Source organism: Oculina patagonica, chromosome 9, assembly GCF_052425735.1.
Source record: "Oculina patagonica isolate OP01 chromosome 9, crgOcupat, whole genome shotgun sequence".
Classification (NCBI taxonomy): domain Eukaryota; kingdom Metazoa; phylum Cnidaria; class Anthozoa; order Scleractinia; family Oculinidae; genus Oculina; species Oculina patagonica.
In genome coordinates this window covers 6,236,784-6,250,564 of record NC_135766.1, presented here as the reverse complement: position 1 = coordinate 6,250,564, position 13,781 = coordinate 6,236,784, and the positions used below count along the sequence as shown (strand labels likewise).

The 13,781-nt window shown below is 36.4% G+C and overlaps 2 protein-coding genes across 2 annotated transcripts; one reads left to right on the top strand and one right to left on the bottom strand.

Annotated features, from left to right (window-relative positions):
• Nucleotides 1–2,063: 2,063 nt before the first annotated feature.
• On the top strand, nt 2,064–4,056 carry LOC144666864 (uncharacterized). The gene has a single exon (XM_078528270.1). It carries the CDS (start codon nt 2,280–2,282, stop codon nt 2,859–2,861), a length of 582 nt encoding a protein of 193 aa, XP_078384396.1. The 5' UTR covers nt 2,064–2,279; the 3' UTR covers nt 2,862–4,056.
• A 3,262-nt stretch (nt 4,057–7,318) lies between these two features.
• Nucleotides 7,319–13,768, bottom strand: LOC144666865 (S-phase kinase-associated protein 1). The gene is made up of 7 exons (XM_078528271.1): nt 13,630–13,768; nt 12,521–12,617; nt 11,097–11,167; nt 10,449–10,592; nt 9,684–9,753; nt 9,184–9,254; nt 7,319–7,753 (listed from the first exon to the last, which is right to left on the bottom strand). The coding sequence occupies exons 2-7, from the start codon at nt 12,615–12,617 to the stop codon at nt 7,718–7,720; spliced, it is 489 nt and encodes a 162-aa protein (XP_078384397.1). The 5' UTR covers nt 13,630–13,768; the 3' UTR covers nt 7,319–7,717.
• Between the last annotated feature and the right edge of the window lie 13 nt (nt 13,769–13,781).

The following is a 13,781-nucleotide window of genomic DNA, read 5'->3' as shown; positions in this document are numbered from 1 at the left end:
TAAAAGAAAAAAAAACGCAACAAAAAAACAGCCAATGTTGGACAAACTCAAATTTACCCCCATCCCCTTAAAATAAATATTGCAATCAATTAAATAATTATATACCCCGGGTAGAACCAAAAAAATACCTGAAGCTGATATTAAAACTACACAATACAGCAAAAAATATCAATCTCTACAAAACCCCGGCATATCCAATCAAACAAAATCGAACCCTATCAAACACCAACACACAATAATAATTATTATTGTTCGATTGGGTTTGGTAATCGAACAAAATCAAACATCTATTTTGCTGTGATTTCGATTTTCGAATACAATCAAACTCAATCCAATTTGATTTTGTTTGAAAATCCGTCTCTTGATAGGTAAATCACACAGGACTAATCAGGGGGACGATGCACCGTACAAATTGTCTGCAATATAAACAAACAGGCTTTCGGTAATCGAATGTTCGATAGACCAAATTTTATTGTGAGTTCAATTATGTTCTATTTATACTGAACCCAATCGAACAATTGGTGTTCAATTGGGTTCAATTACCGGATGTTCGATTGGATACGCTGGGAAAAATTAAGTACAGGTAAATGATGATTGGATAGAGAATTCCATAGCATAGTATAGTGGGACTGGTAACAAAAGTGCTGACTCATATTCATGGCAGTGAAATATCCTCTCATTACCATTTGGAGATGTCCTGATTCCTAATAAGTGCTTTACTTTTAGTACTTGGATGCATCATCTTGGAGTCACTTAAAGGTCAAGCAGTTCATTATTTAAGTGAGCCACTTAAAAATCCCAAATGAAAAGGCTGCTGTGTCACACAAGTCTTGACATCAAGGGTTTTTTGGTCTTTTATCGTAATAATATTTTTTTGGTATTTTCACTGAAAGGCCAAAATGACATACTGTAAAAGCTCTATTATGCCCCTCTCCCCTCTCATTTAAGCCCCCCTCTCTAATAAGCCCCCATCTAGAAGTTAAATACCATAAAATTCCAGTTATTACGCCTTATACAACTTTGCAAGGGGTTTTGGATGGGCTTATAATAGGAGAGGCTCATATCCAGGGGACTTATAAGCGTAAATAAAGACATTTCGGAACGAGCTACAGGAGTGTTGATCGAAATCGTTTTACTAAAGTTAAAAAGTTACAATAAAATAACATTTAGCCCTGTTCAGTACTATCATCCCGTTAAGGGGGGCTTATAACCAGATGTAATTTTTTTTGTTTCCAGGTAGATGGGCCTATAACCAGGGGGGCTTATAACTGGAACTTTATGGTATCCCCCTTCTATTAAGTCCCCCTCCCTACAGGTAAATCATTACAATCATTGCCAGTCCCAGTGACCCAAATCCCCGGGGGGTGGGGGTACTCCCATAAATTTCGGATAGGGGTGTGCCGCCAAGGTTCTTAAACCCTGACCCTATTTAAGGATAAAGAAAGCGAAAATTGATATCCTTTTTAAGGCCCAAAACCGAAAAATGACACCCTATTCAAGGGGAGGAGAAGCATTAGTGACGACCCAAATAACGGCTAACCGCGCACGGCAAGACACAAATCTTTATAAAATCGCTTTTCTAATACCTGAACAGAAAATTCAGTTTTAAGATATCTTTTTTTCGTTTAGCTGGGCATTTATTTTAGGTAATAGAATATAGGTACCCTATCTAAGGATCACACCGGGAACACATTGCCAAAAGGAGCAAAAATGATACCCTATTTAAGGACCGAGAACCTCAAAAACCATACCTTATCGGGCGGCACATACCTATATAGGCCACATATGGGAGTACCCCACCCCCCCCCCCCGGCCCAAATCTCATTTTTCCAGTAAATATTTGCCCAAATCCCAGTTCCCATTTTACTCCTTCAGGTCCAGCTCTTTTTTTGTATTGTTAGTTTTGCCTAAGAATGTGTTACTAAACAGCACTAAAACATTAGAAGGTCCATATTATTTCATTTATGTATCCTCGTTTTGGTTGGAAATAAGCCTGCCCTCCTAAAAAGCACCTCTCCCGATTAAGCCCCAACCCAGGACCCCCCTCAAAAGGTCTTGGAAAGAAATCTGTATTTCAATAGGAGCTTTTAAATTTGTAGTCTGGTGTCCCGTCCGCCCGGTAAATATTTTACAGAGAAAAGGGGCGTTTTATCGCGCTAGTAGAGATCTCTTGCCCTACCGGGTGCCCCGGTGATCAACAGATTAGAGGATTTCTAGGAACATGAGGAAGGAGGCTTTGTGTTACGTGACGTGACAACAAAGGATGCTGGGGCGGCATCATGGCGGAAGATGAGAAGCCCGCCATAGTAAAACGAGTGAAAAAAGAAGAGGGTGGCGATAAAGATATCAACTTAACCGACGAGGTTTTAGTGAGCCTACCGGTAAAGGATTTAAACACTGTTCTGCGTGGCCACTCTGATGACGAGATTTACCGAATAAAGCAGAGAAGGAGAACATTGAAGAACCGTGGGTACGCTCAAAACAGTCGCACGAAACGCGTGCGACAAAAAGAGGATCTAGAGGAAGAACGGCAGCAGCTACAGGCAGACTTAGAGCAGCTTGCCAGAGAGAACGATAACTTGAAAAGAGAGAGGGACGAAGCAAGGAAAAAATACGATTCGCTGCAAAAGTTATTGACTAACAGAACAAAAACGGTGGGTCTGCAGTTGATTGGGGTCGACCGCCACGAATCATCATCAACGGCCGACCACGAGATCCAAGTTGACGTGGTAGGAATCGAGGAAGACCAGACTAACTATAAAAATAAAGATTCGCAGGATTCTGATCTTTCAGACGATTATCGATCGAGGTCAAGGAAATCTTCGTTTCGTTCAGAAGATGAAGGCGACGAATCTCGATGAATGAACGACGAGAAATACTATCAATTCAGGATTGCGGCGGACTTTGTTTACAAACTACCAGATATCGAATGCTGACAATACAATTTTCATGTTTGAACTCAAATCGTGTTTATGATCGTAGAAAAGTCCCCCGATTTTCAAGAATGGCGTTTATCTCGATAGGAAAACAATATTTTGGTAATTCAGTGTATTTTAAGCCGTAAGTATATGTTTGTTCGTTGCAAGCGTAAATATCGATACTTTAGTCTTATTGTAGTGTTGTGATGTTTTAGTGTACAAATCAGTAAAATTCTACAAAATATTTTTAAAACTTGACTTCCAGTTAAAAAGAGGCAAACTTTCGATTTCATATCTCGGTTGTTTGTCTATTCGCGGTAGGAAAGGTTTCATGTATATATTTTTATCTTTTACAAAGGGACGGCGTGTGTTCACAGTTTCTACACTGTATTGACATATGTCATTATCATTGAATCAATGAACTGTTATGAATTTCAACTTGTACGAAAGCCCTGATATGATATTTCTGTTTCTCTGTAGAGCAAATTTTACTTGTTCCTCATGGAATGTATTTGTAAGGAATATATAACCATTATTTTTAATATTGGTCATGCTGACTTTGCAGTTTTTAATGTATGACTTGTGTGGGCGTGGTCACAATATGACTTGTAAATTAAACAACCATAACTGAGCCTCTCTATAGGTACCTGCAGACTTTGTGTTCGTCCATCTTTTTTGCAAATCTTCGATTTTTTTAAGCAGATCTTGGTTTTATGGATTGATACTGCGTGACCCTGTAGTCAGTGTAAATCGCAGCAGAGTAAATATCTCACTTCAGCAACAAATTGCATCAATAACTGTTTAAACTCATGAAAAGCAAACAGTTGCTAAAACAATAACAAGGGAAACTAGCGATTGCTTAGATTTGTTGACAACATTGTTCTCTTTTTGCAGTGTTTGATGTTATTTATGACATCTATTTCTTTTCAAGTTTAATTTTATTCGACCCCACAAGCTCGAAGCTTAAATCTTAGCTTCAATCTTAAGATCTTTGTTTCTTTGCGGTAATTGTCGCGCCTTCGATTTCTTTGGAAATACCCATAAAGGGGCTCACAACTCGGCTTTTAAAACAAACAAATATATATATTAATTCTTGGAATTTCAACATTAAATAAAGTTGAAAAGTCTTATGATTTTAGAGGCTGACCTCCAGGAATTGATGAATTACTTCAATTTTTTACATGTAATACACATCTAATATAAAGGAGCTATGTTACAAATTACGTTTTATGTCATTTTTCTCATTACTTTCAAATATTGAGGTTAACCTCAAAATAACAGTTTTCTAGCACAGAAAAACACCAAAGAAGAAATATAACCGAAAATAAACAAGGATGGTTGGAAGATCAAGATGGATTATAGGCAAAAAAATTGCCCATTTATTTTTTGAAGATCAACTGTCTGTGACAGCTTTAAGATAATTCTTAAGGACTGCTTTGCACATCCATACTGTGCATAATTTCACATGGGATTACCACATGCACATTTTCATTTTCTCATAAACGAGTATGGTGACCTTTTTTCAACTTTTTTTGCTTGTTTACAAGCAAAAATAAGGAGAATAGCAGTTATGTGGGGTAATCTGGAACCGGAAGCCAACCGGAAGGAACCACATTCTTGTTAACTCTCAAGGGACTGTTTTAATATCTCAGGGAATACTTTCCGCTGTGGGTGATCAAAGCGTGTGACTTGTAAAGTGTCACTCTATAGTTGTGCTTCAGCACTTCCATTCTTGTAGAAAAAACGTGACTTGTCAAATTTACAAACGTTATATAACAATCAAAAACGTGAGTAGCCCAAATCTTACGTCACATAACCAATTAAGAATGTAAGGGGTTCAGCGCTCAAAGGCAGCGAAGTTTAAAACAATAAAGAACGTAATTTGTACTAGTACAAGTCTTTAGGCGCTAATATTAATTTAACCTAAAACGATTAACAACGTAAATTTGTACTGATACAAGTCTTTCACACACTAAAACGTTGCTAATAGTTAACCAAAGGGAACTCATTTCGTGACAATTGATTATTTCTGCTGAGTTGCACAATTTTAGAATTGCAACATCATTAAATGTGTTAAGTGATATTTACAAGTGTTTTTTGTAGCCTGTTGTGAAATTACTTCAGTTGGAAGCAGTAAACGCTAAACGGTTTTGCTTCTGTTCAGAAGTTAATGCATCGCCATTAGAAAAATAAACAGCAACTGTTTTACTGGAAATGTAGTCGTTAGAAATGGCATGTGTAGCCGTAAGGTAAAGAATAACGCGAGGAGAAGCGGCTTTTGGTAATATCCAAATGAAAATTTACTTCTCAATGTGGGGTTAAGATTGCGTGACGAGACAAAAGGTAACTCTGTCGTGCGTAACCTTTATCGAGAACCCTGCATTAAGCCGAGAAGAAATCTTTCTAACTCGAAAGGAAACAACTATTTCGATTAAAGGCAAACGTCAAAGTTTACCATTTTTAACCAAGCCAAAGTATATGAGTCGCAAAGCACCCAGCCGTCACGACTGACAAATACAGCATTTCCTCCGCGAAAATAAAAAAAAATGCTTGAACTGAAAGACGTTTGAATTCTTCCATGATATGTTCGAACAACAATGCCCAGGATAAACCTTCTACCCATACTAACTTCATGCAAAAAAAGTCGATATCTCGAAGAGATCTTTGATTTTCTCATTTTGAACAAAGTGTAACTTTCGTTTTGTAAATTAAATATAGACCAATTCCCAGTGTAGAATAAGAAACAACTGTCAGAAACGTAATTTTTAGCCAGCAAACATGAATATCAACATGATATTATAAGGAATTATTGGGTAAAATAAGGTTCTGTTGCTCCTAAGCCAGTATGGGGACTCCTCATTTTTATTTAAAAATTCAAATTTCTACAAGAAAAATAACCTATAAGCAGAGTTTGACAGAAAGTGCAGGTTCTATACCACATTTGCATGATGTCCTCATCTGACTACAACTACCAGAATTCAATTGACTTTTCCTTTATTATTTAAATTTTGAATCCACAGTGGGGTTTAACAACCAATTGCTCTACTTAGAGTGATAAAAAAGAAAAAGTAAAGGATTCAGGTAGTTAAAACCTAGTTATACGAGCAACATTTTCTTTCAACTTGTCTGGCAACATTGTTGCATTGCAAGTTGTAGTGTTGTTGAGCGTATTACCACCTTGTTGCAAGTTGCAGCATCATGTTGCACAAAGTTGAACTCATGTCTACTTTGCGCAACATATTGCCGCAACTTGCAATACAGGTGGTAATACACGCAACAACACTTTACAACCTGCAATGCAACAATGTTGCAAGACAAGTTGAACAAAAATGTTGCCAGTATTACTGAGCCTTCAAAGTCAAATGACACCATTCAAATTGCCTATTTCAATGGAATGACTTCAAGTAGCTAGAACAAAAATGTCAAAATCCTCACTGGATAAAGTGGTAGACCATTTCACAGATAGGCTCTATATACAGCAGAACATGTAAACTCTATATAGATGAGGCGAGTTTAGATTGAGATCGGAAACTACAGAAATATTTTACATCTAAAAACTTGAAAGTTGGTATCACAACAAAGTCAACTCATGTTTTACTGCAGCTCAAAGGCCTGAACCAAAGGCCAACTGTCAAGATATTTCTGAAATTTCACTGGTCGTAATGGGCCCTTAGCAGCCTGCAGTCACATGGTACAAAATCTGCCATGCTGGAGGGCAAGCTCCGCTCTGGGACATTCAAAACAAAGGAAAGCCAAGCATGCCTAGCTGAAGTCGCTTTGGTCTGGATGTTCCAGAGCCTTGCTTGCCCTCCAACAAGAACAGTTTGTACCATGTGATTGTTAGCTGCAAAGCCCTATCACATATAATACATTTCTCCTCCAATGAAAGAGCAAAATTACTGAAGAGCTGCAGTCTATTCTCAGCAATTTGGTCTGGCTACTAGGGTCACCATTTTTTGGGCTTGCTGTGCCACTGAAGAATGTTGTAAGAAATGTGGTGTTTGCAACAGGACTGAAACTTTTGTAAAAATATCGAGGATCTGTTACCAGGATTCAAAAGGAAACGGGATAAAGAGTTCTCTGGTAAAAAGTTATTAAAAAACTGTGAGTTTTATCACATATTTCTTATCCATTGAAGACAGCATGCTGGCTGCCAAAAACTCATAGTTTTTTTTATTTATTTTTTTTTTTACCAGAGAACACTTTATTCAGTTTTGAATTTTTTGTGGGTAACATTGTGAGCAATGTTATTGCTGCAGTCCAGGTTCTAGGCTCGATTTCTGCCATTCTCTTACATCTACAGTCTTCATAATCGACCCTGTGCAAATGCAGGTCTTTAGCAAAATGCACCTTGGTTGAAGACAGAATGATTCAAGATAAGATCATAATAAAAAGTCACATTGTACACAACAGACTAACACTCTTTTATTATAAATTACATGTCAAATAAAATGCAATAACACAGTGTAGCTCCCTTGTTATAACTTCTATATCTTTAAGAAACAAATAATATACATGTATTTGCTTGCAACAACTTGTGAATGATGTGATCAAGGTAAAGTCAGCTTGACTTATACGAAACCACTCTAGAGAAAGGTACAATCTTGAATATGGCTCAATTACACAAAGTTTACCACTTTCAAGGACTGTACAACCTGAACAGATGCTAAGTTTATCATTTAGAGGACTGCAAAAAAAGTCTTTTATCATTGTAATGTTCATGAAGATTAGTTCTCCAGAAAAAGGCAGCTTTGACTCCAACAAGTATTTTCATGTAAATACAAAGTAGAATTAACTGTTTACTTCTCTTCACACCATTCATTTTCTTTCCGAACCTGTCATAGGAAATAGAAACAAACAAACGTCATCAGAAAAATATAAATACCTCCTTCGATTTGCTACATTAGAACATCATCAATTCCATGTCTTTAGTATAGCCTGAGTCTTTGCGCACTCAATACTGCCCCCTTAAAATGATGGCTGAGATTCAACCCGAAAAATTCCATGCTGGCAAGATCTGTGAAGCATCTAGAATTGGCTGTTTCTTACAAACCAACAACACATTGATCAACAACTCTATAATTTGTCACTTAAAGGGGCTAGGTTATGGTATTTAAGGTACAGTAATTCTATTTATTTTCCTTAATTGAAAGCTCTAAACTACAAATTGACAGAGACAAAAGTCTTTTATTGGCAAAATCACGGGCACATAACAAACAAGGATAATTTTTGAGCATTGTAAATAACACTTTCATACAAATTGAGATAAACTTCAAAAAGAGTCGGGCCAACATTTTTCGAGTTTACCCCAACGCAATCTGTTTTAATCTACTTGAATCTTGCCCATCCATGCTGCTTTTTGGCCTTTCTGAGTTTCTTTTGAGTTCTTCTAAAGTTTTAAGTTGTTATAATGATATTCTAGTTCATTCTATGACTAGTTGGTCAGTACTGAAATTGCCTAAAATTGTGTGACATAGCCCCTTTAATAAAGCTGAAAAAATCTGTAGCAAGACTCATCTCACAGACATTTGTGGAACCATTACTTGGGACAATATGGCTTCTCATCTTTTGTTTTGTCCCCAGTAAGAGTCCCACAAGGCTCTGAATGATGAGACTCACAAAAGATTTTTTTCTTGATCTCTGTAGAGCTGTCTTCAACTGGACAGTATACAATTTTTCGGTCAAATATTAGATGACTCTTGTGCAGTGAAAGAATTAAACCCATAAGAGAAATGTTACTCAGGAAATAAAACTATCTAAAGGTATAATAGCTGTAGTCTGCCAAAAGACACAAAAGACAGTGCCAAGCTGATGCCAGTTTTTTTTTTTTTTTTTTTTTTGGGGGGGGAAAAAAAGGGGGTGATAAAAAAAAAAAAAAAAAAAAAAAAAAAAAAAAAAAAAAAAAAAAAAAAAAAAAAATTTTTTTTTTTCCACCAAAAAAATTTTTTTTTTTTTTTTTTCCCCCCACCCCCCCTTTTAAACAAAAAAAAAAAAACGAACAAGCCGGCTTGTTTTAAAACCCTGCCAGTTTTCTGCACAATACAGGACCACTGATAAAGGAGTATGCATTTGGTGGTTCCTTTGGCTCATTTACCCCAGCAGTGGATGTAAGTAGAAAACTCTTATCCCTTGATTTTCACTGCCTTTAAACCACATGGTTCTCAATAGGAGCATCCTAGTGTTGAGCCAATCTTTATAATACACCTGTACATGTCACACCAACATTTTCTTTTTGCTTTTTTATGAAAGTTCAAACAAATCTTACCTGTTCCTCCTCCTCTGGTGTGAAATCGTTCTTAATGTTAAAGGTCTTCCTGATTTCCTCTGGAGTTTTACCTGATTTGTAAACAGAAATTCACCTCAACCAACAAGTTTCCAATTTTAAACAGTAGTGGGGGTTAAATATATAATATCTAGAGCATTTTTTAAATGACCATTGTAAAACCAATTTACCAAAGTAATCTTTTTGGACAAACACAAAAGACACAGACAAACTAGTGACCCAAACAAAAACTCCAGCAAAACATTGGATAGTACATGTAGCTGGCAGAAAGCTCAGGAAAATGGGTGTGAGTGATTCATGATTGTTATTTTTTCCTCACTGGATTATTTAAAATAGCATGAGTTTTTTAAACCAAATCACAGAAACCAAAGGAAATGCAAATTACCTTCTACACTCAAAGAAAACCACTCTAAAACTGGTTTAACAAATCATGCTTAGCTGGTATTCGTAGGGTAGTGACAGTCTGCAGGGTGTAGACATACCTTTAATCATGTTTGCCACAGTTTTACATGTAACATCTAGAAGTCCTTTGATATCAAGGTAGTTTGCAGCCTGGAATGAAATAGAATAAAACATTGAAAACTATAAAGAAAAACCTTATTTTCTTGTTGGAGAATTGAAACTTTTAATTTCAGTGGGAAATGTAACATGAAAGTTTAGCACACTGGCATGCACAAGTTTTAGCAGTGTTACATTATAAGTTTATTAGTTTCTTCCTTTTTACAATAAAAAGTGACTTATAGTACTAAGTCTAAAATAATAAAGTACTTAGGGGTGACTACTGAGTCATTTTGCCTATTGTGATGGTATTGCAATAGTTGAATTACAAGTGCAATACTATTGAGATAGTAGTGATACTATTGCGATAGTACTGTAATAAGTGACTTCATTGTGTCGTATAGACAATGCATTCTCCAAGAGACGGGTGGGATGATATTCAAACAACCATTTTGCATGCGGATAAGACCCTGGAAATGAATGAAGCTTGTTTTATGACTCATCATAAAGTATTCTTCCTAGATTCTAAAACAATGAACAGAAAGGACAGCAGTAAAACAAGGAAGGTATTTTTTAATCGAGGTTAAAGGACAACAGGGCATCATTTGAAAAACTATTTTAACTATCGATAATAGACGAAACTATCACGATTGTTAGCAACAGTTTAATTTGGTGCAACACTATCCAAACACTCCCAAGCGCGATGCATCAATAGTTTGATGTATTGTTACACTCCTAGTAATACTCACAAGGATAAGCTCAAAAAGTGTTCCTTGATCAACTTTGAGGAATTCTTGATCCCAGGGATCAATGTCATCTGTTCTCTTTTCTTTGTTTTCATCATCGTCAGGTGGTGGGGGATCATCTTTGTGATGGGTGGCCCACTGAATAACCTTCAAAACAAACACAAAAGTCACTTAAAAAATTGTCCTGTAACATTGACTGTGTAAAATCTGATGAAAATAATCTTGTTGTGGACTTATGACTAAATGTGAATGCTGGATTATGTTTCAGATTCAGTATTAGCAACCAATACCACACATCTTGGGTCCTTAGGCATAAAGAAGCCTAAGTATCTAACAGGGCAGGAAAAACCCTAGGTCCGAATACTTGGTGCAGGTTAATTTTGCTCTTGGGCAAGTGAAAATAAAAGTTTGGCAGCCAAGTGGGCAGGTGAAATTAGCCTCAGTAGTTTTGTGAGTCTGAGTGATGGCAAGAAATATTTCAGTGGGAACAAGTTTAAAATGAAATTTACTGACCCACTGGGCAAGTGGATTTCAAAATTTGTCCCTGTCCGGCATAAGTACACACCGGTACATGTATACCTCATATCTCAGGTTCTAACACATAATCTATCCAATAAAAGCAGGATTTCGGAACAAAAGTTTTAAATGTACCTTCTTTAGAATTGCAGCATTAACGTTAGGAAGAGGGACTGGCTCATCATCATCCTCATCCATGCCAAGATCTACAAGAGAAAGTTAATAACAGGAAAACAACTGAAAATCAATGGATTTTGGAATCTGTGAATGTCTCCAAATGAATACATCAAAAAACCTAATCGTTGACTAGCATGTGAGAAGTTAGTTTTTTCAGTGTAGCTTATAACTGATTGAGAAAGGTATTTTGTATAATTCTGCAAGACTTAATATCATCAATGATTTACTAGCTAGAATAATTCTTTCCTAAATTACATATTCAAGTTAAATTTATTACTTGCAATAAACCTCAATCTTAAAGGGAACCTCTGCTATTGAGGCAAGTTGACGTTGAGATGTTTGAAATATTGCCTACATTTCAAATTTAGCAGACAAGGAAAAATAGGCATTTAATGACAACTACAGTGTTCTTCCTAGGATTTTGGGAAGGCCAGACGGTATTCTGACTGTGATTTTTAAATGCCGTCAAAACCTGATTTGTGGAACTTGTTCCCTACGTTACTATAACTTTTCTGTCTTTTTTCCAGAGTAAAATTTACTAATTTTAGTTTCTTTTCTGAGCAACCCAAGTCGGCTGAGTTCACCATTCTTTAAACGAACACGAGAACTTCGTTTAGTATTCCATGTACGACACCTTGAAGTGCTGTTGTGTTTCTGTAGCAGTTTGATAAAGCTAAGGTAGCTTCTGCTCAACAAAACGAATGCATCACACTCACAGATTTAAACACATTAATTATGCAAGGGTAAATGACTTTTATAAGGATATTAAAGGTGTGAAAAAAAAACAGTAAAAAAGTGATTTCGTCTTTGCTTATGGATAGGAATTCTCGTTCCATATCTCAAACAGTAGGGTTATGTTGTGTTACATCTTCAATTTTTAAGCCAGGCGGCAACGATTTTCCTGTGAATCAAGCTAGGCGGCCCGCCTGGCCTTAAATACCTAGGGAGAACACTGAACTATAAACGGAAAAGATTATGGCTGTTAAAATTTTTTGCGGCGCCACTTTGGATTTTATAATCTCAGTGCCTTGTCCAATTACTTCACACAAAAGAACTTCTGCTTCCTAACAATAGTGCCAATGCGCTGACATCATAAAATCCAAAATGGAGGTGAGTGAGAAATTTAAAAGCACTAAAACTGACAAATCAAAGGCCCAGTATTGGAATGAAAAAACGAATCTGCGACTTTTAACAACCAAAAGGGATTTAGACTGTGGTAAACTTGTTATTTTGGCTGGAACTGTTTTACAGCCGAGGTTCCCTTTAGCCTTTTGTGTTCCTTTCATTTTGTATGGCTTTGAGGTTTCCATTGATATCATATGAACAAAAAATGTACATTCTAAGCATTGCTCATTGTTTTATTTTGTTTTTTTCTCACTGACCTTCAAGCATGGTCTTGATCGTAACTGATGCCTTGGCAATTTCAACATCTACTTCAAAAATCTCTCCATCTGAGCTCTGTAACTTAATGTTTGGCATCTGAAATGGGAATATTATACATTGTTAAAAAATAATTCTCATTTGTTAGGCGTGAATCTCACACCGTCAGGTAAAAAATGTGTGTACTTGAACAAATACAAATCCATGAAAATGAGGATACTTCTACCAAATTATCTGATTTTAAAAGGGAAACGTCCTGGTGACAACATTGTGCTTTGCAAAACACCTGGACTGGACCCGGGAAATGTTAACGTTGCAAACGTCTTCAGTTGGGAAATCTTAGTAACACCTTTGGATATGGTGGAGTCTTCTTTTAAAATCCTAGCACTCCCAGGATAAATATCTCATGCCTTTGACCTAGAATACATTGGCAGGTATTTTCAAGCCAGGCTTGTTCATATATTAGGTCCCAGATCAGGGAATCTTATAAACTACTGGGCCATAGCATGTACTTGTAACCTCCTTGGGAAGGGTTACATACAAATTATGCAGGGTAAAATGGCTGTAACACTCTTCAGAAAATTCAACCAGAAACCATAAAACGACAATTATTAGATAAATAAAACAATTTATGGTATAATTATACACCCTCCCTCCACCATATTCATTAAGTAAACGTTGTTTCCAATTATTTTGAAAATATATTGGCCTTGCCTATAAAGATCTATAAACAACATTGATTCATTAGGGCTTAGCAAGTTACATCACACTTCAACCAAAATATATTTATATAGAAAAGAAAAACGAAATATAGGTCATATTTCTGTTGAAATCTCGATGTCTGAAGTAAGTCAGGTTATATGTATCAACAAACAAACTAATGAAGAACTGAACCAGTAGTTTTCTGCAAGTGGGTTAAAAAATAATACGATTTAAACAAACATTTATAATGCTTAAAAGCTTCGAAAAGTATTCAGCAGAAGTTACCGAAATCGTAACAGTATAGCAAATTTTGAATTGCGAAAAACTGCATCTTACATGATGTCTAGAGAAAACGGTTTAATGCCAACATGGTACTCTGAAGGCGCAGAAAAAAGTTATTAAGCAATACCTTAGTAGTCCCAGTTTGTTAACCCGTCTTCAAAAAGGCTGTAGAGAAGGAAAGGAGTGGAAAGAAATGTTCAAACAGCAAATATATCGACGAAACTCCTCGACTACACACTATGCAAAACCTTTTGGGAGGCAAATTGTGGCCCATAAGCC

Bases quoted from the DNA above. Each gene is read 5' to 3' on its own strand.
- LOC144666864 (XM_078528270.1), top strand. From the start codon at position 2,280: ATGGCGGAAGATGAGAAGCCCGCCATAGTAAAACGAGTGAAAAAAGAA.
- LOC144666865 (XM_078528271.1), bottom strand. From the start codon at position 12,617: ATGCCAAACATTAAGTTACAGAGCTCAGATGGAGAGATTTTTGAAGTA. The intron at 9,754-10,448 runs GTGAGTATTACT...ATTTCATTCCAG, and splicing joins CACTTTTTGAGCTTATCCTT to GCTGCAAACTACCTTGATAT. The intron at 9,255-9,683 runs GTATGTCTACAC...TTTACAAATCAG, and splicing joins TGTGGCAAACATGATTAAAG to GTAAAACTCCAGAGGAAATC.